This window comes from Elaeis guineensis, chromosome 12 (genome assembly GCF_000442705.2).
Source record: "Elaeis guineensis isolate ETL-2024a chromosome 12, EG11, whole genome shotgun sequence".
In the NCBI taxonomy this organism is placed as follows: Eukaryota; Viridiplantae; Streptophyta; class Magnoliopsida; order Arecales; family Arecaceae; genus Elaeis; species Elaeis guineensis.
Window position 1 is genome coordinate 15,669,142 of NC_026004.2, and position 26,408 is coordinate 15,695,549.

The following is a 26,408-nucleotide window of genomic DNA, read 5'->3' on the forward strand; positions in this document are numbered from 1 at the left end:
TGTTTAGGACGACTCAGGGTTAAACTGTCAACCCTGATGATATCATCCGAATCGTGCTCAACTCAATTAGTCCTGTGACTCCTCATTAGGACTACCCTGGCCAAGGTTTTGCTAAATTGAAACACGACTATACACAGCTCCTAAACTGGAGTGGTCAATCCCATCTTGACACACGCACCGACAAGTCAAGTACTTGACTACACCCAGCAACCTTCCGTCACTGAATTAGAAATTCAGGTAGTCCAGTGCCTAAGTGCAGTGAGTTGCTTGCAAGTCACCGTGGCGGTCTCAGGTCGGAGGGACATTTATACCCATATCCCATCGGAGCAAATCTTGACAGCAGAAATAGCTCCGGAGTTGGTCACGTTCAGTGCAGATGTACCATTACATCTCACCTGTATGCCATACCAGTGTCTCCACACTCTTTGGTTATGAGGACAACCAACCCATATGGCACACAACGACCTATACTCGATAAACGTTGTCGTCCTTGGTAACAACGTATCATTTGGTCGCGAACATGTTTAAGGACTAAGCGACAAATCCTCCTTTGTCGAGTCTAAATAGTCCTAAGGACTTCACCACAACACAGGAGTTCATTAGAAGATGAAACATTTGTGATGAAAAAATACCAAATAACTTTTATTTATTTATAATTCATATACTAATACAAAAGGAGCACAACCGTCAACAGACTGACGATTGACTTTGGGACACTATTCCCAACACTAACCAGCTTAAACGCAATGGCATACATCTAAATACATACATACATGCACGCACGCACGCACGCATCCATATATATATCACATATATAATCTGAAAGATGATATTTATGATAATCAACATGCAGAACTTAGAGATATAGTGTATACATCTACAAACACAAAATTTCTACTATAATATAGTAACTTTTATCTATCAATGCATGTAATTTTTCAAAAAGTTATATCCATGCATGTAGATTAATATTATGTTTATTAATTGTTTATGAGGTTATCAGTGGGCTATCGGATTATGAGGTGCCATCTATGACTCTCTCTCTCTCTCTCTCTCTCTCTCTCTCTCTCTCAAGCGCGCAAGCGTTCTCACTCTCTAGCCACCCCCACCATCAAATCGCACGCACGCATTCTCGCTCTCTTGCCACCCCCACCATCAAAGCTCATCCTTGCCCTTACACCTCAACCCCTTCTCCCTCTTCTAAATGGTCCTAAAACAACCCAATAAATAGTCAACAACTACACAAATACCTGATATACCACATGACTTGATAAGTCCACCATCGATTATTGATATAGGCTAGTGAAGCAGGTAGTTTGAGTATGGGTCCAGTAAATTTGATTCCAGTCCGGGTGTGGAAAATGGTTATAGATGGCTCAACCCAAAAAAAAGCATATTGCATCCCACAGCTAAAAGTAGAACATAAATTTGGTTCTCTGGAATTTGTCACAAATAATTAAGCTGTGTCATAAGGATCTAGTAATTCAGGTATAGTAATAGATCTTCAAACAAATAGTGCACAGTTCAAGATTTTGTACAGAATGATGCCATTATGGAATGTATTTGTCCATATTTATGTGCAAATAAAATAAAACATGTAGAAAGCTAGTATCAACTAGAAAACAAGAAAGGGATAATATGATTGCCATAAAACCTGAATGACCTCCCCATGTATGCGCTAACTTTTGTCTTTAAACGATATCAAAGGGCCAGAAATTATGCTAAAATGTCCCATGTTGTCATTTAAGGATGACATATTCCCTCTCTAACAGTACTATATTATGAATTGTTAAGTCAATGGATTCATATGCTGGTCCAGCTAACCCATATAATTGGACAAGGCTTGACTATGATGGTAATATTTATTAACAAACAGGTAAAATAAACCATTTACAAAGGTATAACAGCCAAATATAACAATAAAGCACTAAACAAACAGTTTGATTTTGATTAAACTCAATTTTAATCATTTCTATGAACATGTTGTCAGTTTGAGCCACTAGAGTGACTAAGTTTCTAAACATGAAAATGCTGTACATGTAAAATAACCTCCTAACAAAAAGAGATTGGCAAAATTAACTCACTTGAGAGGGTAAGCCAAAACTCGCTGACCCAAGGTAACAAAGCTAGTCTCCTGATTTGACATAAACCAAGCCAACGATGACACACTAAGAAAAAGATGACAGGTAAAGGCAAAAAATTGTTAGAGCATAAAACAATAACACATGGGATAATAAGTTACAGATAAAATACTGAAAAGAACATATGGACAACCTTCCAGTAAAAACATGCTCTCTCACACCAAGAATTGTAGGGGGTCGGAGACCATGATTACCATGGAATTCTTCAAGTAGATTCCGCATTTTCACAGCCTCCTCGAGGTAATTGTCCTGTAACATTGAGATCACCATGTTGACATAAAGAAGAATGATCATTTCAAATGGTAGATTATTTGATTTGGCAGTACACAAGATTGTGGATCAAATGGGATAAAGCGAAAGAAAACATAAAGGTACACCACCTGATTATTATATGTGAGAACATGAGGATAATAAATGTAAACTATGGAAGAAACTGAAGCCAATCCCAACAGGTAAGTCCATAATACAATAGCAACAAGCAATCGAGGTTTTATTCCAACTTCCAAGCAATATGTTAATTTGGTGACACATCACCTTACATGTGTAGACAGAAAAGCGACACAGTGATACCAAGAAGACTAATTGAAACATAGAGAAAGTCACGTTCTTAAGCATGCAAGATTATGATAAATTGATAACAATAAATTACAAAGGTAAAGGAAAGGGTTAGAAGATAGAGGAATAAGCCCTTGACTTCCAAACAAACAGAAACATGGTCTACAAATATTAATTCATGCACATAATGGAGAATACATGGGGACGGAGGGAGGAAAAGAAGACCCCAACTTCACATATTTTTATGGTTAAGAGAAGATTTTTAAAAACATGCAATATTTTATCTCCTAATTGAAGAAACCTGTCAGATTCTCTCAGCATCATCTTCTACTTTGAATGTGATCAAAATTGGGCATTTTGGTCATTCTCTTCTTTGCTTTACATAGCAGTGTCTTTCATCATAACTGTTTGTAGATTATGACATCAAACACAACCTGACAGTCTTTCTGAGTGCCTAGCTGCTAGCTTCACTGATTTGCCACATTGCTGGTTATTTTTGCTGATTCCCTTGATGTAAGAATATTTTAAACAGGTAAAACCCAGATCCGCTATACCAGTGCATATCACCCAATACCAGACAAATCATACCATACTACTACCAAACTGAGACTCAGTAAGGGGGCACACCGGGTCTCAGAGAGCTGACTCCCGTATCAGGCATACTAACACCATATCAACATGGCGCTAGTATAGGTTCCAATACTGAGATGGCAAACTGGGGTGAAAAATGGAGTACCGAATTGCAATGAAGCCAAAACAATAACATCATATGGATCAATTATGGAACTAGTACAACAAGACAGCTTTACAATTTCATCACATATCCCAAAACTAACAACTGCAAAATAATATTCTATCATAATCTGACATTGCAATACTACTAATCCTCTAAGAAACGCAGCAAGATACTATGCACAAAAATCAGAAAGGAAAACAAACCTGATTCATGTCAATAGTTTGGATTGCATTACCACGCGTGAAAATTATAGCATGGTTTTGGTTTTCAGGCTTCCCTTCTCCAAGTTTGGGATCTCCAGGAAGCTTGATTGAATATATTTCCTGCATAAATATGAATGCATACAAAACCCATTTAAAAAAAAAAAACAAAATGAAAATAACATGGAGCAAGAGGAATTATGCTAATGTAAGCTTAAGCTAACATAATTCCTAATACATCAAAAAAAAAAAAAAATGTTGCAAATTGCATTTAAAACCTCTCCTTGATCAAAATATAAAAATGGCATCCCTCTACAAGTAAATGAAACAACTCTAATGCTTGCACTTTAGATACTGATCTTAAGCTTAATAACAGGATTACAATCTATTTTGATTCAAAGTTTAAAAAACTACCAAATGGAATAGATTTCTAAGAATTGTTTGTTGCTCGAAGTTGGCTTTGTATGCTCCAGTAACCCCCTCCCCCCACCCACCCCAACCCAAAAGGAAAAAAAATAAGAACTTTAATCTTTTGATGAGGTGAGGATGCTAGCAATAGGGGAAAAAGTATTATTAATCGTCAAATAACTACTTTTATCTAGAAGATGGATCAAGTTACTAATGGCAAGGAATAGAGACAATGGTTGGAAAGAATTATCAAGAAAGAGAAAGCTGGCAAGCATGGAATGCTGAACCACCTCGAACCGGACAGTTCGGGGCGTGTTGAACTGTACCAATCGCCAACCGATACAGTTCGGACATTTGATTCGAAACGCAACGACAATGAAGCGAGAGAAAAAGAAAGAGAAGATGAGAGAGAGAGGGAGAGGGGAAGGAGATAAAAAGGTTGCCGATGGCTCGCCGAGAACGTTGAGACCTCTAGAGCTCCACAGTCCTCCGTAAGAGAGATTAGAGAGAGGGAGGAGGGAGGGGAAGGCGGGGTGGGGAGGCCACCAAAGGGCCGTCATGGCCGACGGATGGTGGAAACCCCCCTCGAAGGCTGCAGATTCGAAATAGGGGCAGGTCGCCCCGTTGCCGGCTTCACTATGATTCAAAACAGAGGTAGGTTGCCCCGTTGCCGGCTTCATTGTGAATCGATCAAGGGCAACCTACCCCTATTTCAAACCCACAGCCTCCATGGGGGGATTTTCGCCATTCGGCGGCCTCTCCACCACCTTCCCCTCCCTTTATTTTACTCCCTCCCCCCTCTCTAATCTCTCTCACAGAGGACCATGGAGCCCCGGAGGCCTCGGCGGCCCTCGAGAGAGCACCGCAAAGGCCCTTAGAGGGCTGCCAGCCCTTCAATGGCCATCGCTAGTGTCTCCACCGACTCCACCCTCTCTCTCTCCCCCCTCTTTCCCCCAATTCTCCCTGATTTCTAAGTCGGTTCGGGCCCAATACGTCCAATATGGGGGTGTACCAACTCATACAAATGGCCAGCCGGCACAGGATCAGATTCCGAGTCAACGAACCTTGCTAGCAAGAGCAACCAATTAGTGAAAGAAGTGATGGGGGCAACGATTGTATTTTAGATGTGTTAATAGGGTCCTAGTTAATTAATTAGCTTTACTTGAGTTAATATATGTAATTGTACTTTAGATGTTTTAATTGGATCCAAGTTAGTTAATTAGCTTTAATATTTGAGTCATATATTCTTTCTATGTAATTCTCCTTTTCTTTTGTTTTTACTTTGGTTAGCTATTAAGTTACGAGGCAATGCTGGATTTTAATTAGATTATGAATGGTCATTATGGTTACAAGGCACTCTTAGCCTCTTAAGTCATCAATAAATACTACATACCCCTTCCCTGGAATGTAATGATAATAACATGATGTTCATGAATGAAAGCAACCTTCTTCGACTTCTCCTTCACCAATTGCAAGGTTGGTGGTGAAGTCCTCCAAAGCAACACCAGGATAGCATTCACTATTCTAATGAAGTAAGATACAATAATAAGCCCTCCAGACCAAGTCTGAGATATCATCATTTTTCTTTGTGTTCTCAAATGTAAGCCTCAACTATTGTACAAAACCACCACAGACTTATCCTGAATCTTGTCCGACTTCCTTTTGCTCTTCCATCAACTCTCTTTATGGTATTCTGCACTTATTTGCTATGCTTCTAATCCAACCCTGCATTCATCATTGGTTAAACCCAAAGGTATCCCTCACATACCGGCCAATAATGTAGCCATCCACAATCTAACCCTGCATCCATCATTGGTTAAACTCAAGGCATCTCTCACATACTGGCCAATAATATAACCATCCATGTAGCCAATTGAAAAAAAAAAAAAAAAATCTACAGATACAATTTTAACATCAAAATCCCTTTAGAATGCTATATTCTTCTCCCTTGACGCTACACTGTCCTACATCACTTGGCGAACTGTGACTCATTTCTGCAACAAAGCCACAAAGCCTTTTTTTCCTGCTTCTACCATCTCATTTCATCATTTCTTCAATCTGAAAATATACTGTTTCCTTCAAGTCTCTATTTCTACTCTGTTAATCCCATTTTTCTCCCTTTCTGTCTCCTCCTGCACGTTTGTCCCCTTCCAACCTTATCTTCCTCTACCCTCTGTCCTACCCCTCCTAAATTATATCATATTATAACAAACATAAAGTTATAGTTTTTTACACCCATGAAACCTATGCATCAGGCAAGTGAACTCTGGATGCACAGTTTTACCCCCCACCACAACCTTTCTTCCAGTTCCCCCTCTCTAGTTAATCGATAAACAGCTTCTACTCAAATGCTAACGTTTATTCAAAAAAATTCAATTAAATCTTAACTACGAACTGCATTTCTGAATGCTTAGATAACATGTCCACGAACTACATGGATGAGAAGGAACCTTCGTGGCCATTTACTTGTAAATGTTTGAACAAATTTCAATCTTGGCAATGCTAATTAGCCACAATTGACCACCAGCATAGGGCGAAAGCATTATATTAAGTTAATAACCTTCTTCAGTCTAGTTTAAGGTCACTAGTAAATTTCACACAGTCTGAACATGCACAGGAGAAGCTTGCATACTTTGTTGGGAATGAAAACCAGAAACCTAATTCATCAGTTTAGGGATAGATATGTGAATACTAGATGCACTACCTCCATTCTCATAACCAGCTCCCAAGAGAATATAAATAATAGGAAATTAAAAAGATATGCCAATGCATTTTGACAGTAAAGTACAGGATCGGACTTGCTCAACAATTTCAGGAGCCACGGTGAGCAATGCTTCAAGGAAACTATCCCGAAGATAATCAAAAAAAAAAAAGAGGATAATTCCTTTAAACCATATGTACTGCTGCTGACCTATACTTCCCTGAAATCAATTATAAGCCATTTCACTGAAACCAAAATTATAACAGCCAAAAAATTTTGCCTAGACAGTTTGATCGTCCTCTTTTCACTATAATGTCATATATATCAGTCAGGTATAACCAGCCAATGACATACAAAGTAATGCACCAGGAATGTGAATGAAGTTCTGTGATCTATAGAAATGATTAACCAGTTTCCAACAAAGATCTAAAGATATTACTCATAACTCTCAGATAAAGATTCAGATAAAAATAAGAAATTATACTTTATAATAATACAACTCATTTTAAAATCATGTTCTCAGATTTTCTGACTGCAAGCTATCCTTGGTTAAGTAGAGATATGAACTGAACAGATTTCCGATACAGTCAAAAGAATGCGCCAAGACCTGATTCTTAAGAATTATGAGAAGAAAATAAGGGTATGCTAAGAAAAGGCTTCTGTACACTGTAGTTAAGGACTAAAAAAAAAGAAAATAACAAGGCTACTCTAGGTATTTTATTAAAAAGAAGAAAGAAAAAAAAATTCTATAAATGGCATAGGATTCAAAACAAACTTGGAGTGACACCGGGAAAGAATTTTTTTAAAAAATGCGAGCAGGATATGTCCAGTAAAATATCTACAGTTTAATAACCCAGGAGGTAAGCTAATCTACCTGATCCTTTCCATGAACATCAGCTTTAACAAGCTTCGAAAAGAATTCTTTTGTAACCATTCCATCAGCTGACACATTTTCCTCCACGTGTATGAAGGCAACTCGAAGTGCCTCATTTCTAAAATTTACTCAACAAAAAAAAAAAAAAACAACCATCACAGATCAGAACGATGACACAAAGTAGCACACAAAAAACAAAGAATGAGTTAGGGAGCTTCAATTAGATGAAATAGAACCCGTAACATGCATACATGCATGGAAACTGAAAAACAGAATAGCTAATAACCAGAATTTATGTATGTATGTATGTATGCATGAATGTGTGTGTGTGTGTGGTGGGGTGGGGGGTGCGGGGGGGTGTGGGGGGTGGGGTTGCGGTGGGGGGATGCTAATTACCTCTGCATCAAAAGAGCAATGTCAGCAGCCTCTGGAGCTTTTCTCTGTTTCTGCTGCCCATAAATTTGGCATGAAACAACATATGTAAATTTAAGATCTGCCTGGGCACGCGATTCGGAAGACATTTCAAAACCTTGCGTGTTGATGTAATCAGCAGCCCCAGAATAGCCATCCTCAACTCCTGAAAGGTTACACAGTAAACCAGAATCTATATCATTGACTCCAGAAGAAAGATTTAAATGAAGATAGAACAGCTACAATAAAATACCTCCTAGAGACCTCCTCTCCAAATAGCTTTGTAACATAAGCGCCCTTCTATAGTACATCATACCACGTACTGCACAAGCAGCAAACGAATTTATTAAACAAAAATATGTATATATAAGCTCTAGTGCAACAAAATAAGCTTTTGGAGTAAACTGTTGGTTTGGAGTTGAGAGAGAAACTGGATATGAGTCCTGACCATCAAGGTTTGCGGACTCGATACCGAAACCCATATTGGTTGCCGACCGGTACCGTACCGTATATAAAAAATCAAAAAAAAAATCCCACCCAACAACACAAAAAAAAAAAAAAATGCCAAACAAGCCCCGTACCGTACCAAACCAAACTGCCCGATATCGAGCGGTTCAGGCCGATACTATACCGAATCAATCAGTTCGGTCCGATTCAGGCCATTTTCCGAAAATCCAGTCTGAACCGGACTGGTTCCCCGCTGATACGATATGGTACCGGATGTACTGGCTGGTTCGGACCGGTATGAAATACCATGCTGACCACCCTTTAAAATGACACCTGTTATAGCAGTTTTAGAGGACCATCACCACAAATTTTAATGGGTCAGATCAGCCCATTGCGCAAGCCCAAAAGATGGGCCAGGCCATGTCACAATTCTACTCTTGTTGGACCTGACCAGATTGCATCCATATTAACCACACTGGCCATAGACCATTCAGCCCTTCTGATCCCAATTTCCTATTGTCCCACTCTCCAACAATTCCCAGCTTAGGCCACATCCGGCTGCTCTCTATCTTAAATACTTTGAAACTCACCTGCCTCTTCACTAAACTCTCCCAAATGGCCATCCACTCTATACTATAAATAAACTGTGAAACCTATCCTTTTCTCTGAGATCCCCTTTCCATGAAATTTATGATGATGATTTGGCAAACTCTGGCTGCAAGCCAGCAGGCTTCATTCACCAAAACAAGAAAAGAAACTGGGAAGTAGAGATTAGTTAAAGCTATTGGCATAGGCTGGGCCTGCCCTGGTCTGAACAAATTCTCAGGTCAATGCTGGGCCAGGCCGAATCTAGGTCCCTCGAATTCTTTAATAAGTTGGGTCAGGTCGACTCCAGCCTGGCCTCGACCATGCCCGTTTGCATACCTAGCCATGATGCAACAGGAATAACAGCCACTATTTGACAATTTCATTGTATGTAGAGTGAAATTCACATTCTAAAAAATTGAATCTCCATGTTGGTTAAAAAATAAAATATTTAATAATGTTATAAACGAAAAATCAAAAGACATCAATATTCTTTTGTTACTACCCATCAGTTCCCATTATAATAACAGTTACCACTATACACTTTTCTTTTGTCCCAACAAAAATCCAGTCCAAGGCAAAAATAAGTATTTGACACTAGAAGCAACTAAACGTACCTAAGAGGTTTTGTTATTGAGATATATCTGCACAGTTGAAAGTTGACACACCTACCTAGCGGGAGGAAGGTGCACTTCACAAGAATAAAAATAATGGTAAACTAAAAGCGAAAGATCATGGGACTTGAATTGCTTTGCAGACATTCAAGTACAATTATTATGCATCAGTGGGATAGAGCAGCAGGCCAACCTGTCCGCGCCAATGTTTGGCCTCGATAAGATACCCAAAATCGCAATTCCAACTCGTCACTAGAGTTATCCTTGCTAACATCATCTGTTGAGCCACCACGACCAATTCGTTCTAAAAAGTTTTCCCACTCATCTGTAATGTACAATTAATTAGCAGTAAGATAATAATAGATTAATAAAACTAATAGAAGCAAAAGTGGCAATGAGTTGCACCAGTTGACTCAGCATAATCATATATCAAACCACTTATCAAATGAAAAAACATATGGAGCCAACAATTCATAAAAGCAACTCCTGATTTTCCTCAGGTGTTCATCCATCTCCACACCACATGCATCACACATGCAATATCCTAGTGTTCTTAAAATGTCGTTTAGCCAATTCACAAAAAATTGTGCTTAATTTTATATGTTCAGCCAATTAAGAAATTATACAAATATTGTTACAATTCAGGATGTCTTCCAACATATGAAGTTATCAGCAAATCTGGATACAAATGAACAATGACATTCCTACTTCTTACAAATAAAAATCAATGCCTCTAAACATATTATCTAATTAGCTTACCAGGAAAAATTTTCTGCAGATAGAAAAGGATAGATATTCCATCCTCATTTTCAACCCGCAGTTCTGAAGAACTATAGAGTACAGTCTCACTGTAGTATGGAGTAAAAACGCTGCTCCAAAAAGCAACATTTTCCATCAATATTTTAAAAACTGTTGCTGAAACATACAAGCAAATTTAATATCTACTTGAGTAAGTACCTGAAAGGTATCATCTCAGTAACAGGTTTGGCTGAAGGCATGTCCATGAATAATGAATTTGTAAAGAACTGCAATCTCCTTCTAGCTTCTAAATTTTTAGGAATATTGGCAGCAGAATCCTTTACAGTCAGAAGTAAATGCAAACGTTTCACCTGCTCCTTCTGCGAAAAGACAAGGGAAAAGTCAACAGATTGTCTTACAAAGGATTATCAGCAAATATAGCTAAGAATATTCGTACAATTTCTGGCTCTTCAGGCCACCGTATTCTATGAAAGAGCCTTCCTGCATTTCGAGCTCTTGCTAAGATATTCCATGTATCAAATTGCTCCCTAAGGAGGTAAACATTTGATTAAATTCTAGATGAAGAGTAACATTAAGTATTCAACTTACACATATCATAAACGTCTGTCAAGTATTCCTGATTACCTTAAAGTTGGTGTCAATAAATCATGGGTAATAACATCATACAGATCATACATAGCTCTGGAAGCACCTCTGGCCAGCTCAGGAGTCTCATTTCTTATCTGCACAAATTATTGCTTTGATTTAATAAAGAAGACCACAAGAAAGGGACAATATGTTATATGCCGAAATTTGTCGCTTTGGAAGAGAATAAGCTGTATTTGACACAAAATATTTTAGAGGACGAAAACCACAACTTTATTCACAATACTTTAGATGAAGAACAAATATTACAATATGATCGATACAAGGACAGGTGCCATATGGCGATACAAGTGCCCGAAACAGCATATTCCCAAATTCAAAGATGTTGACACAGTGGTTATATACCTAATAGAGATGGCTATGGATAGACACATACAATCAAAAAATGCATATTTTTCTAGGTTGACCAGTGTCAGTCTACAACTTGATATGTCTTGGGCAAGGATGAAGACAATGTGGCTTCAATACATGTCTACCAAAGAATACAGAAAACACTAAACTGATGCACCAAGATTATTGCACATGAAAATACGAAAAAATAAAATTGATAAAGAATGACAAATATGTAAGCACCCGGAGTAGGGAAGAAATATGTCACTTCTATGCAAAAGCAATTTTATATAAAACTAGACAAATGGTCAAAGACAATTCAGAATGGTTTGCAGCAATGAAAAACAAAGAATATGAGTAAACATAACACCATCATCCGGTGCCACCTAAGGGCATGCAAATTAAGGTGAAGCAACTTGTTAACCAGATACTACATGAATAATACTAAATGAGCCGGAGTTAGAAAATCACAATATTAAGGATCCAAGATTTTTATGACAAGTAGTAACCAATTAAATATAGTGTTGGTCTATCTAATAAATGAAGACTTACCAGCAGTCCAGTCAAGGCAGTAAACCTCGACACCACTAGCTGCAGCTTTTTAAGTGTAATAGTCACTACAAGAGAGCCCTCAGAAATGCTGTTATTAAGCTCACGAAAAAGCCTCTCTACCCTGTCATCAAAAAAGACATGCATAGAGTGCAGGATTCAAAAGTCATATAAATCATGTTCATCGGAAAAAAAAAAAAGAAAAGAAAAAATAAGATATATTACAAAGTACACATTTCCAACAATATTGGAGATAATCATACCAAAGTCTTCCTTCATCATCAACCAGAGAGTGTAAAATCCTTTCTGCACTGTAATAGCATTCTTTAACAGCATAGGCCATGTATTGATCCCTTGATATTCTGTTCCACAGATCTGCCTGGGTATCTTTGCAGTCCAAAGCCAAGTCAATTGCCAATAAGATCTAGAATAATCGAGATCCGGATTAGAAGCAGCATAGATAGAGATTCCACCATTCAGGCCTTTAAAAGAATTCACGTGTCCAAAATGTCAATGAGCAGACCTTACTAGTTAGAAGAAACAAAGGCCATTGAACTAATCTGAAGCTCCCAGAATTGCTTGGAATTGAAAGCAAATCCATTTCCCTGCAAACAAGGAAGAAAAATCACATGAATATCAAGAAAACTGAAAATAAGCTAAGAAGGACAGTTAAAAGCATGGCAAATTATATATATGCAAAGAATCAAGATTTCTCTCTCAAAAAACAATAAAGATTGACCTGTTGCTAATATAATCTTCTTCACGCAAACTCTTAATAATTTCATTCCAAAATGGCGCGAACTTGGCTGCATATGCCTTATTCATATCCTGAGAATCCTGAATTAACAGAATCATGAATTCTGATTCTTTCCATAACAAAAACAGACAGCATTCAAAAAATTAAAATATTGATGATAAAATGATTAGTAAATCATATAGAACAATATTGCAAAATATGTAAAATCAGATATATCTTCAAGGGTTATCATTCTCACATGTCTACAACTACAATCTCTGAAATCACTTAACCAAACAATACCATTAATGAAGTTGTCTTCGAAAATGTGTGGCATGCATTATGATGAAGCAACCCAAACCATGCCTTGGGCCATCTTTTTCTGCGGATAATGCTGGGTTTTAACAATCTAACTGAATAATAGACCCCTACTAAACCCATAAATAGCCATTATTTGTACAGTTTTCAGCCCTGTAATCAATTATTTTTGGGAATAGAATCATGATTCTTAAAATGGTCATTATAACAGATAATGGTTAAATAATGGTGAAATTGATCATGCTAAATTTCATATAACCAAATAGTGTGAATACCATATGCAGATTTACATTTTAAAAGATGATTTCGAGCAGATGAACCCTAAAAATAGAAATAATAACCATTACTCCAATTATATAACTGCTGCTATAAAGGCATAACAGCTAAACAGTGGTCATCCCTAAATTCCTTCCATGTATTTACATGGCATAACAGGGGGCTAAACCACTATATCTGCAGTTCTTTTAAAACTTGAGATAATAGTGGTCATGATAACTACCACCAAAAATTTCTGCAAAGTCAAATACTTGTACCCTAGAATGAGGTAAACACAAGCCAGATTAGCAGAAGAAACCACTGTTCTAATGATCCACAAACTTATGCATGATACGAGACTAAGGTTTTAAATCCCATGGGATGGGGCTGTCCCAATTTTCCCATGGAACGGGACATGCTGCTATCCCGCCCCGTCCAAACACTTTGGACAAGGGTTGTCCCCAAGACATGCTGATTGGGATGCTAGGACAATGCTGGGACGGTCTTATCCCGACATATGGGATGGTACCTCATCTCAATGTCCCGCAGCACATCCTGCCGGGACATTAATCTTAGTATGAGACAACAATGTAATAAAACTATAAAAGATATGCATAAGGAGACCAAAAAGGATTAAAGTAATCAGACAAATTGAAAGAGGCAATGGAATCTACTCCAATTCCTAGTCAACAAGCTCATTGACCAGTCAACTAAACCTATTTGAGTCAAGCAAGCACACCTCTGACAGCTTCCTCGATATCCTTGTTGACCATTTACAAGTTCACAAAGCAGCGTATGTAGCTAGCTAACAAATTTTAATCCAAAGACTTCAAAATACTCATTCACAAATGAAATTTCAAACAAAATAAATGGAGTGACCCATTCCATCACACATTTATCCAACACAATGCATCAATTTGCGAAAACTAGAAGTAATACGCAGTTTCCCCCTGTTGTGTATGGTAATGAGGTCACCATAGGCAAGCATCATTTCATCACGTTTTTTAAAACTGATTGTTTTTTATCATCGGATGAAGAAAGCAATACCCAAGTCTTAACTTAATGTGGCATGAATGCTGTCCAAACGGTTTCACATAAGAGAATCATGTACGACAGAATATCAGGAGCAAGGTTAAGAAACAGGGTTCTGTTTCAACCAGAACACATGAATTTCCATTTCAACAATTCTGGGGGTTACGACTTCAGGTCTGGCAGTTTCATTTCAAATTAACAAAAGAATAATACATCTTTTAAAACCAGAAAAAAAAAAGAGCAATAAAAAAACGATAATAAGTTCGAGAAAATATATTAGGCATCAATTTAACAAGTATTATGCTGTTTCAGACATTTGGATGTGTTATTCACATGTTATGCATTCAGAAAACTAACAAATTATATTTAAAAATAATAATGTTCAAAAGCAATATTTAGAATATAATATACTGCTTTATGGTCTGATGGCAATCTAGCATAAAAGACTATCCAAATCCCTGTGAGATTAAAGTTTGAGAATAACCAAACCTATGCCAAAAACTATATCCCTCTAATCTTGTTGGAACATAATACTGTGCACACTGCACACAATGTTGCTATGCTCCAAGATCTTCTTAAAACCCAGAATCTTTCTTTTATTTACAGAAAACGTTTTCAAGATTTAAATAAACGAAGTGATTGCAAAATTTTCATAGATAGCACTCATAGCCAAAATTGTCACCAGATCATATTGGCTCTGAGGACAATTCAAAACTTCCAGTTTTAGTTTCAGAGTATCGGAAGTGAAGACCTTGTTTCAGACGAGACTCTAGACATAAGTAGTGCCTAGTGAATCCTACGAATTTGAATCTTAAAATTATGAGGATCAAAGGTTATGTTTAGACTCTAAAGCAGCAAAATAAAATTCAACCAATTTTTTTATCATCTATGCATTATTTAAACTATGTTATTTCTTTTAGTCTATATTAGTCAAGAACAATAAACCTGACATGCAAAGAATTTGTTTTTCAAAACAAAAAGGATTCCATACTTTTCCCTTCATAAAGGACTAGCTTCTTGAAATGAAAAAGCAATAATCAACACATATCCAAAAAAGAAGAGACAGAATAATAACGGATACCTAGAAAACAACAATAAATTAGAAGCAGCAATGACAGTGATACATCAAAGAGCAATAATTACCTGAACAAATTGCCTATCCTGAGGCATCCTATAGAAAGAAAAAGAAGATGAGTCACTAAAGAACAGCTGGTGTAATAAACTGATAGCTTAGGCAACATAGAGGCAAGCAGATAGTGAAGACCTTGTCATGGACGAGACAAGATTTTTGACAAAAGCTTCAGGGAAACTCTCAAACCGTTTATGAAGCATTTCAAGTGATCGTATCTGCCATCAATTAACAAGACCACATCAGAAATGATTTAAATGTAATAATACTGCAGATAACATGTATTATCTATAGCAGGCCATCAAATAACAAAGAAGCATCAGATTGTCGTGATTTCTTTCATTAATTTTAAACAGGGTAAGAATACCTCCCCAAGACGAGCACGTGCACCAATCAGGCCACCAATAAGGGCATATAATAGCGTGTACCATATAAGAATGTCCAGAAGGTAGACCTGATATATGAATCAAAAGATTTTATATGAATATGCACCTCAAATACATTATCAAAGTGAATGCCCAAGAAGATACATGAATCAAGCAATCAAGCAAGGTTTTGAAACCCGTGGGACAGGGTTGTCATGATTTTCCCATGTATTGGGATGGCTGCCATCCCACCCTATCCCAACATTTAATACAAAGGATGTCCCGAGACATGCTAATTGGGATGCCGAGACAATGACCGGACACTCATGTTCCGATACTTGGGATAGTATTCTGTCCTGATGTCCTGCAGGACATCCTGCCAGGAATTGAATCCTTGGAATCAAGTGACTACAATCAATGTTTTAAATCCCACAGGATGGGCTGTCCCGATTTTCTAATGGAATGGGACGTTGCGGCATCCTGTCCCGGCCCGTCCCAACATTTGGGACAGGAGATGTCCAAAGACATCTCGATTGGGACGATGGCGAGACAATCCTATCCCGACACATAGGATGGTACTCCGTCCCGATGTCCCACGAGACATCCTGTTGAGGCCTGAATCCTTGATTACAATTAAATAAAACAGACCTTCAACTAAATTCTAAAATACTTAAGTGCATAATATATCTTGTCAAAGCAAAAAGAAAACTTACTGCAACAACAGGAGCCCATAGGCTAAGGATGGTCAAAGCATTTTTGTTCCCTACACAAAGCAACAAAAAGACATACCATTAATGGCATCAACTTCTCTGCAGACACAAATAATACCAAACTTGTAGGACTTCGCTAGCAACCCCCTTTTTCAATAGCAAAGCATGCAACAACGATGCTTTTAAAAAATGAAAATTTAAAACAAGCACCTAAGCCACATGCAAGAACAAAACAAATGCTAAGCAATTCTAACGGCAATGATCAACAAAGATTTTATTATAACTAACTGGAAGATAAATTCAAAGTTTAACAAATTTATAGATTCACAATAAAGGTGGCCAAGAATACAAATGTAAACCATGCACATATGCATATACGAATGTATATAAGCACACAAGATGGCGTACACTCCTCATGAGAGGAGAGGGTATCTACTCCTATTGATCCCAAATCAATAATGGGGCATCCAAATTGAAGATCCAAGCTGTTTATCATAATCTATACTACTAAAAATGCCTAGAAACAAAAATCCACTATTTTGGTGGTCTCTAACCTATGCATCATGCACACATAAAAATGGACAGTTGTCATTGTGCTAGTATGTTAATATACATATAGCACTTAAATTGAGAATCCACCATGCTGATCACCATCTATACATATCAGAACATGTATAGCTTAATGCTTACATCCTAGTAATACATGGTCTCACATCATTTTAACCATTCATTTCTACACCCACTAGACGCATCAGCAGTGCGGATCTTTGATTTGGATGCCCTATTATTAATTTTCGGATCGATAAGAGTAAATATGCTCTCCTCACAAGAGGAGCAAACTCCATCTCTCTCTAAATATATACACTTACCCCTTGACACAAGATCATGCCATGAGTACTTCAAGTCATGGAGCTCTACAATTATGTTGGTTGGCTGGATCAATGGTTTAATCTGCAGAGATGAATATTGTTAATGAATACACCAACACAAGTTGTAGGTCCTACATATACATATATGAAAATTTTTATTTAAAACACAAAAGTAAGATGAATGACATCATGAAAAATAAATTTACAACGAATATACTTGCCTGGAGATAGTATGCAAAGGTAAACTTGCAGACAAATATCACCAACCAGAAAAGCACATATCTGTCTTCCAAAAAAAATATTAACCAAACAAATATCAGGCAAAACAGAATTTGAGCATATATGCATGCAGAAAATACAAAAGCATTTACTTAGGGCTGTTTGAGTGCTTTAAGAATCACTGGAGTATCATATTTACAGCTTAGAAGCATTTATTTTATGCAACACCAGCTCCAAGCATATGCAGGTTCCCTTCAATTCTTACACTTAATCAAGCAATATAAAGAGATGAACAGAGAAAAGAAGGAAGATATAAAACAATGCTTCCGAAATGTGTGTTCTTTTTTCTCAATTGCTTTAAGAAAAGAAAAACAGTATCACAATGATCAATTGTGCATGCAAAATCACAACCATAATGAAGCCCTAGAAATTGCCAAGTTATGATTCCAAGCATGCCAATTGCTAGACATAGTTGAATTTATACCATTGCAATAACTTTTCATTATGGTACCTAATTTTTCTAATAGTCTCTAGTTTTCTTGTTTAAATGAAATTCTGCATCCGTTGATAATGCCAAAAACAAGTTCAAGCTGGAGTCCCACACTAATGGTATGTACGCTATCATGTGCTAGCCATGAATGGTAAATGGCCAGCAACAAAATCTAAAACAAGGTCATGTGGTGTAAAACAATAAAGAACAGACAACATCAAATGGCAACAAGAAACTAGATTTCCAGAAAGATGTGTTCCTACCTGGCATAATCACTTGTCTTCTCAAAAAGACCACGTCCAACATAATAACGTTCCTGAAATTTAGTTACAAAAATTTTTGGGAAAAAAAAATATCAACACACTAAAAGTATAAAAATATAATAAATAATGGTTGTGGCAGAAGTTACTTGGTAAATCCACTTGAAAAACTGAAAGAATGGCCACCGATCAGTTATATCTGAGAGTGTATGACATGCTGGGATCTTAACAAGAAGCGCAAATGCTATGCGGATGGCCGCATAAACACCCAGAACAAGAATATAAAGTCGAAAATAGGTTGAATCGGAGTTACTGTTATTTTTTTCACCCAAAACTTTCCTGAATCCAATTTTAGCAAGAAACTTTCAGTTAGAGATCAATTTAAATACAAAATAGTTTGCACATTTATATTTGAATTTGTTGATAGAATGTACACACTAATATGAATTGTTTATAAGTCTGAAAAATTAACAATACTATGACAAATTACAAACTCACCAATAAAGATATGTCACAAATGCTGAACTGACTCCAAACCAGAGAAACTTAATAATCAATCTTGAGATTGCAAAACCTCTTGCTGTGCTATATGCCCCAAACATGAGTAGCACATCCAAACAGCCTGCAAGAAAAAAATAAATTCCAATTACAATGGAAAAAAATCCCTGGAATACTACATCATTACCATATAGTTCAGTTGACAAGATACTGCTCAGAAACTAATGAATAATAAGAAACTGCAAGAATACAAACGACAAAAAAAGCAGCATACTCTCTAAGAAGTTCAAGATGAAAAAGACTGGCCCAGTGCTAAGTACGACTTTAAAGGTATTCAAGTTAATGTCACCCTTATGAAAAGCAATGATTGTCAACCCCTGCATAAACATATCACCAAAAACAGATGAACATGAAATCTTGAAAGGATCCATATAATTGATTAAAATGCAGCGAGCATAAGAAGGCAGAGCTTTAGAACCTGGAACATTAAGAAAAGAAAAATCCACAAACGGTGAAAACTCCGATACAAGTGTAAAAAGGTTCGATGCTCCACAAAGCTGCTTTTCCCTGTCTGTCAATGTCCAAAAAATTAATTATTAAAAATGTACAAGGATAACTGTAGCCAAGACTAGAAAACATGTCTTAAAGTGTTATAGTTCTACATCAGACAAATAAATGAACAGAATTATCTCTTTCAATAACAAGTATAAAGGAACAAGGGCTCAAAGTACCAGTGTGTATCACCCCACACTGAGAGTATTGTCCCATACCGTGCTCTCCATACCACACTGGTACTGAACCAATACTCAATACGAGGGGTGTGCCAAGCATCGATACACTAAACCGGCCAATAAAGACAATATATCAACATGGTACTGATACAGGGTCTAGTGCCAAGATTGTGGACCATGGGAAGGACATCTACTAAGTTGTGAAGATAGAGCACCGAACTTGTAAACCACCAACAAGGATGACTGAACCATCTTGAATTGCCCGATTCGGGGCAACCAACCCATGTCGGTCAGTTACCGAGAAGAAACAACCCTCCTTTTTATTTCAGGTTGGTTTATTTGTTGGTCTAATCTTAGCTCATCTCTGGATCACCTCCTCACCAAATCACTCTATTTATCACCCTCTCTTGAAGCTTCCGGGTCGACTTTGCCCTCTCTCGAAACTTCCTTCAAAGCTCCTCACCACTCTCCTCTCTCACCATGACGTCCTCTCCTCTAGTGCTTCAACCATCGCCGCCACCACCCTCACCCACCGCCATAGAACCCGTAGTACCTCAGGACTGAGCCTCATTAACGGATGCCCATTCATTCCCTCGATCCCCTAATCAACAATAAGCTGCACCAAAAAGCAACCGAGCCAATAGACCTAAGATCAAGAAGTGTAGATTCAAGAATCTTTCTGGCTTGGATTTAGGGATCGAGGGCTTGGATTCGTGGATCTCACAACCTGCTCAAGGGAGGCATCATTTGTGGCCCAGGAAAGCTTATCTCTATCTTCCCCCTCCCTCGTCTCCCTCCCCCCATCTCCCTCTCCCTCCCCCTAGATTCAATTAGCCTCCCTCATCGACAACTCGTTCCTCAAGGTCACGGCTCTGAAGCCCCTCGACCTCCCAGTCTCCTGAACGATGATGTTTTGCACCAAAAAGCAACCAAGCCATCAGATATGCGATCAAGAAGCTTGGATTTGAGGATCTTTCCAGGCCGGATCGAGGAATAGAAGCCTTGGATTCAAGGGACGCGATGTCAGTGACTCAGGCAAGCTGATCGATCTCTCTCTCCCTCCCTCCCTCCCCTAGTTCTGGTATGTTTTGAGTCAGCACGAAACAAATCAATACTGTGCCAAACCGGTCACCAGCACATACAGTCCCCAATATCAGTTCAGTGAACCTTGACCACCAATTATAAAGCAAAAGGAATCTCAAAGCAAGACATAAATCTAAGAAAAGGGTAAAGCGATGCCTAGTCATCACATTCCAACTGAATTTCAAAAAATATACACAGAATTTTAAGGCCCATCTGTAGGTTGTAGAACAACAACAAATGAGAAAAGATGAAAAGCTTGGACTTCCTCCAAATCCTCAACTCAAGGAGGGAACTAATGAGCTCACACTATTCAAAGTTCAATGCCGGCAACAACACTCATATATTAATCCATTATTGAAGCTATGCCCCTCAGCTTTTGTAGCTCATCCTCACCATCAACAAGAAGATAGTAGAAAAATAAAGAAAAAAAAAGAAAAGGAGCAAACAAAAGAAGAGTAAAATCTATGCAGATCCTAGTGAGGCTTGACTCCCACCATCATCTACCATATTTTTTTCCTTTATCTTACTTCCAAACATATGATTCACTATCGAATACAATTAAATTTTTGCCATTATAATTTCATCGGAGTATCTCTTCAAAGTTCAAATTGTTAAAATGTTGCCGCATCACAACTTATTAAATTTTCAAATTCTCCGACTGATAAACAAAACATGAGAGAGATAAAGAATAACATAAATTACAACACAAGCATGACCTGATCAAACTACCAAAATAATAATGATCCCATCGAGCTGCAATCACGCTTGAGATGACACCGCATCAGCATGCATGTCTCAAAACTTCTATCCAAATTTGACATCAACAAAACTAAGATACTACTTTGTTATGAGATGGGGCATCCTCAAGGGTTGGGACCACTTTTTACGGGTCGGTGGAATCTTTATACTCAAAACCTTGATTCGAGTAGTCATCTATTTGGTACTTCCCAAGGAGCCGGAATTGCCATTCTAACCCTTCTTGGAGGATTCCATCCACAAACGCAAAGTTTATGGTTGATCGATATTACTCATCATCATTTAGCTATTGCATTTATTTTTCTCATTGCTGGTCATATGTATAGAACTAACTTCGGAATTGGACACAGTATCAAAGATCTTTTAGAAACACATATTCCGCCGGGGCATCACTTTGTCAAAGTTCATGAGGTTCACCAGCTTGAGAATACTAATCCCAAGAGGTGATCGCATTATTTGGCTGCAAGTCACCAGCCCTTGTACCCTCTATATATCATGAAAACAATTCCAATTTTGTTAAGCTATTATATTTGTAAGAATAATAACATATATACATATAAAAACAAACACTAACATTTAATGCCATGTTACCAATTAATATCTAGGGCATCTTTCATGTCACTTACCAACACCATGGCACTACTGACATCTATTTACACATTAATATTACTGATAAGGAAAAGAAAAAATGGCCAGAATTTAGACTATATGGGGAACACCAAAGAATAACAGAAGACATCATGGTTTATCTTATGATAATCCATATAAGGTCCCATCAGGACAAGACAAGCAGCATTGCATCATATGATACTAAAGGCAGTGTACATTGCTTAGTGAACTTAGTATGTGAAACTGATGAGCATACTTGATACTGAAAGAAATAAGATCAAGCTCAGCAAGGAACAGAAAATGTAAGTTCACAAGTTTAAGAAAATGTTGGAGTGCAGATCAGTAAAGTAAAAAAAAGGACAACCAAACATAAACATAATTATATTAAACATGTGATCATGGCCCAGAAAAGTAGCATTTAAAAATTAATCTTCACGTGACATTAATAGTCAATTACTGAAAAGTGTTGTTTCTTGGTAAGTCATGATAAAGTATGCAAACCATGTAAATGAATATTATGGACATTAATCAAGGATCTTTTGATAGATTCAACACTTGACAAGCTATAAAAATGATCAGTAGTACAACATAACAAACATTAAAATCATCAATAATAGAACCTAGCCTATAAAGGAGAATGAAGGACTAACTGTCTAATAAGAGGTTTCTTCAAAAAAAATGTCAGAGTACTGCAAGTAGAAAAGATCAAAAGCAAAAATGTTATTTAAAATAGTTTGATAACGCATGTAGGCCATAACAGGACGAGCTAGACAGGTACAGATATGCATGAAACCCCAACCCAAAATTAATCGCTTTGGGATGGTAAGACTTGTAACCAGAAAACGTTTGAACTAAATTTGCCTGGGAACCGTCATGGATTAGACCTAACCAATACCCTAATAGCATTTATCTGTGTCCCTGACCATTCGGATACTAAAACATGTTTGTAAGTTACCCTCTTCCATTTTTTCTTTGGCTTCCGCAGAAATGAAGAGTCCTTCCTTGGTGGCCATGCCAGCTCAAAACATGAAGGTGACCTACAGGTTCAGCACAAGTAAGGACATGAAATATAAACTTGAACAGAACCTAGAATAAACAATGGGAAAAAAGGAAAACCAGAAATATTCATTAAAATCATCATAATTCCGCCAAGCAGAGTGCGCAGCTTTTCCATTGTTATTTCTAGCAGCTTCCTGACGATCAAAACAAACATAACTAATAAGAAATGCAAACGAAGTAATGGAATAAATTTAAATTGCTTCAATGCCTTCTGACATTTCAACCTACACAAATGTCACAAAAATAAAACAGAAAAACAAGAAATACTTTTTGATTTGCATATTACAAGAGAAAATAGTAACTGAAACTATGAATTTGCTTGAAACGCAAGTCCCATTAAACTATGTACCAGCCTACCAGCTGAAGTTACATCCCTGAGACAATTCTAAAACTGAGATTTGGAGAACATAAACACATACAAAGCAAAAAAAACCAAATTCATACCCAAGAAAAGCAATGACCAGGAGGAAATGCTTCTCTATTCTGAATTCCAAGCTCATAAAAAATAAAGCGTGGAGAACAAACAAGAAGTCAGGAGGCTACTAGAGGAGCAACAGCTCGACCAAATACGATGAGTTTTAAGTTTTAACATTAATCTGATTCTAGACCGGTGATAGGTTAATTGGGTCACAGTACATTATGTAAAGCATAAACACTAGATCCTACAGTTTCACCAGCAATAACCGAGAAGAGGAGAAAATGCCAGACTCCATAGACGAATCTGATGTCGCACCCACACCTTAAAATACACAAGAGGAAGGGAAAAAACATCAGTGCATTCCATGTATTGCTCCTCCGCCATGAACCCTCAAACCTACTTCATCATTTACTTCTTTGGTGGGGTCCGTTTGAACTGTGCCTCAAATCAGGGGATATTATATGCCCATGGGCGTACAAGTGACAAGAGTTTGTTCCATATTTAATTAATGTATGTTCTAACCTGACTCTTCCCTTGTTAATATCTTTAATTAGTATAATTTTGTGTAAACTTTTGAGACATAGTCTTCTTTCAAATATTGAAGCAAACTCCAACACTTCGTTAATTATTTGTGATGATCCTCTCAAAAAAAAATATATATATATATATATATATATATATATTAGTACCAAATTTCCATTTTCTTGCTTGGTTATATATGATAGCATTAGCCAAACCGGACGGTTCAAGGCGTTCCAAGCCGTACCAGTGTATCGGTGGCAAACCAGGATGGCTTAGCCGGATAAATCGGAACACCGAACAAGAGAGAGGGAAAGAAAGAGAGAGAGAAAGAGAGGAAGAGAGAGAAAGAAAGAAGGGGGAAGAGGCGACGACGCTGCTGGAGGCAGGTGGTGGCCCGCCGAGGCCGCCAGATGGCAGCAAAGGCCTCCGCGGCTCGATATTATCTGATAAGACATTTAATCAAGAGAGATAGAAAAAGAGGGGGAGCGACAATATCATAGGGAAGCGCAGCCGGTGGAAAGGCCACCGGAGGGTGCCAAGTGGCCGCTGTAGCTATTACACGCCGAAAAATGCACGAGCAAAGCCGCCGCAGTGGAACAAAAGCGACCGCTCCTGTTTAGTTCTTCATATTTTTTTAAAAAATGATAAGGAATAGTAAAACCGGCAATGAGTTTGCTGAAGTGAAGCCAGCACACCCATTGCCGGCTTCACTGTGGTTGGAATTAAAAAAAAAAAAAACCATGAAACAGGAACGATTACCCCTATTTTATGCCTGCTCTGCTGCAAACCACGAGTACACCGTCCGACAGCCACGGCGGCTAGCTGAAAGCCCTCCGACGGCTTCCACTCCCTCCTATTCTTTCCTCCCCCCCTCCTATCTCTATCTCCCTCAACCAAGATTTGGCTGAGAAAGCGGAAGCCTTAGCGGCCCTGCAAGCGCCTGCCTGTGGCCATTATCAACGTCTCCTCCAACCACCCTCTCCCTCCCTCCCCCTCCCCTCTTTCTCTCTTTTCCTCCTCCCCGATTCTCTTCTCTTCTGTATAGGTTCACACCAGTCCGATACAAACCCATACCAACTCATACCGCCGGCTAGCCGATACAAGTCCCGATTCCTATTCTGCAGACCTTAATTTGATGTCTTAAAAATGTTTGTTTAGTAGGCCATAGAGAACGGCTATTCTTTATTATTATAAAATGATGTCACAGTTAGGGCTTTTAGTAGCTGCTTGAGAAGGATAGATGATTAGTTTACTAGAACACTGCATAAAGGGATACTAATTCTTTATTTTACTTTTGACCGTCGAACTTTAGTTTGGATGGCACCACCTCTTGCAAACTGAGCAAGAGGTCAACGGTTCAACTCTAGTCAGAGTCGCCCTCAAGAGGTGGGGTGGGAATAAGGGTACAAAGGTGGGGATCAGCCCCTCCTAACCTTTAAAAAAATATTAAAAAAAAATCTTGATTTTAGTTTTGACAAACAATTGTGGACATGATTATCTCTCTATGGTCTTGCTTTTTGTAGTTTTAAAGAGACAAACTACCTTTCCAAAAATTGTTTAGTTTGAGTTCTTAAGTGTCTGGTACTAAGATATATCATGTAACATTGGTTTCAATGATTGTTTATAATTTTTAGGACTTGGTAACTTTGAATAATTGAATTCCTTTTCTTTCGAATGATTTTAACAAATTTGACAACAAGGATTCAAATCCCGACGGGATATCCCACGGGATATCAAAGCGAGGTACCATTCCATACATCAGGACAGGGCCATCCCGCTAGCGTCCGAACGTCCTTATCGGGACATCTTTAGACATCCCCGATCCCAAGTGTTAGGACAGGGTGGGATGGCAACATATCCCGTTCCATGAAAAAATGGGAACAATCCCGTCCCACAAGATTTAAAACTTTGTTTGACAATTTCAAATTAATACAATGCTGAAAGATTTTTGGAGTGACACTTGTATTATGGTTAAGTTCTTGATATTTGGTTGTTGTGTCACATTCTGGACCATTAGTGTTTTTTTAGTTACAAGTCATGACAATGAAGGTGTCAGAATACAATTCTAAAACTAGTGCCAGGCTGCCAGCAGAAGTGAAGAAAGTAGTTTCGAAAATAATATAAGGGAACTCTTCAAAATTTTAAAAGACAATTTAATTTGCCATCTAAAAAATATATTAACAAATATAAAAACTTACCAGCTATTTATTTATTAAAACTCTCACAATAACAACCATCTCAACAAATAAAAGAATGCAATAGCAATGATATTGCGAGGCTCTTTGCTGTGTGCCCTAAATAGCAGAAAAAATAATAATGCTTCTAACATATTCTATAAAATAGCATCAGCATGGAAGATAGAAAAAGATTTTTGGTTTGTGATCCAAAAGCAAG

At 37.8% G+C, this 26,408-nt stretch overlaps 1 protein-coding gene across 1 annotated transcript in view; it reads right to left on the reverse strand.

Moving 5' to 3' along the window:
• Nucleotides 1-26,408, reverse strand: part of LOC105055020 (callose synthase 10) — an 80,406-nt gene that overhangs the window by 30,145 nt on the left and 23,853 nt on the right. The window contains exons 11-38 of the mRNA XM_010936709.4: nucleotides 23,132-23,208; nucleotides 22,971-23,052; nucleotides 19,315-19,407; nucleotides 19,111-19,213; nucleotides 18,837-18,960; nucleotides 18,488-18,677; nucleotides 18,342-18,394; nucleotides 17,591-17,651; nucleotides 17,370-17,451; nucleotides 16,504-16,553; nucleotides 15,793-15,879; nucleotides 15,561-15,643; nucleotides 15,440-15,467; nucleotides 12,695-12,792; nucleotides 12,479-12,560; nucleotides 12,219-12,379; nucleotides 11,959-12,079; nucleotides 11,056-11,153; nucleotides 10,868-10,958; nucleotides 10,630-10,790; nucleotides 10,432-10,541; nucleotides 9,866-9,997; nucleotides 8,280-8,348; nucleotides 8,012-8,192; nucleotides 7,616-7,733; nucleotides 3,636-3,755; nucleotides 2,275-2,390; nucleotides 2,085-2,168 (exon numbers count right to left, since the gene is read on the reverse strand). Coding sequence (XP_010935011.1) covers nucleotides 2,085-2,168; nucleotides 2,275-2,390; nucleotides 3,636-3,755; nucleotides 7,616-7,733; nucleotides 8,012-8,192; nucleotides 8,280-8,348; nucleotides 9,866-9,997; nucleotides 10,432-10,541; nucleotides 10,630-10,790; nucleotides 10,868-10,958; nucleotides 11,056-11,153; nucleotides 11,959-12,079; nucleotides 12,219-12,379; nucleotides 12,479-12,560; nucleotides 12,695-12,792; nucleotides 15,440-15,467; nucleotides 15,561-15,643; nucleotides 15,793-15,879; nucleotides 16,504-16,553; nucleotides 17,370-17,451; nucleotides 17,591-17,651; nucleotides 18,342-18,394; nucleotides 18,488-18,677; nucleotides 18,837-18,960; nucleotides 19,111-19,213; nucleotides 19,315-19,407; nucleotides 22,971-23,052; nucleotides 23,132-23,208 — 2,855 coding nt within the window. The remainder of the gene's footprint in view (nucleotides 1-2,084; nucleotides 2,169-2,274; nucleotides 2,391-3,635; nucleotides 3,756-7,615; nucleotides 7,734-8,011; nucleotides 8,193-8,279; nucleotides 8,349-9,865; nucleotides 9,998-10,431; nucleotides 10,542-10,629; nucleotides 10,791-10,867; nucleotides 10,959-11,055; nucleotides 11,154-11,958; nucleotides 12,080-12,218; nucleotides 12,380-12,478; nucleotides 12,561-12,694; nucleotides 12,793-15,439; nucleotides 15,468-15,560; nucleotides 15,644-15,792; nucleotides 15,880-16,503; nucleotides 16,554-17,369; nucleotides 17,452-17,590; nucleotides 17,652-18,341; nucleotides 18,395-18,487; nucleotides 18,678-18,836; nucleotides 18,961-19,110; nucleotides 19,214-19,314; nucleotides 19,408-22,970; nucleotides 23,053-23,131; nucleotides 23,209-26,408) is intronic.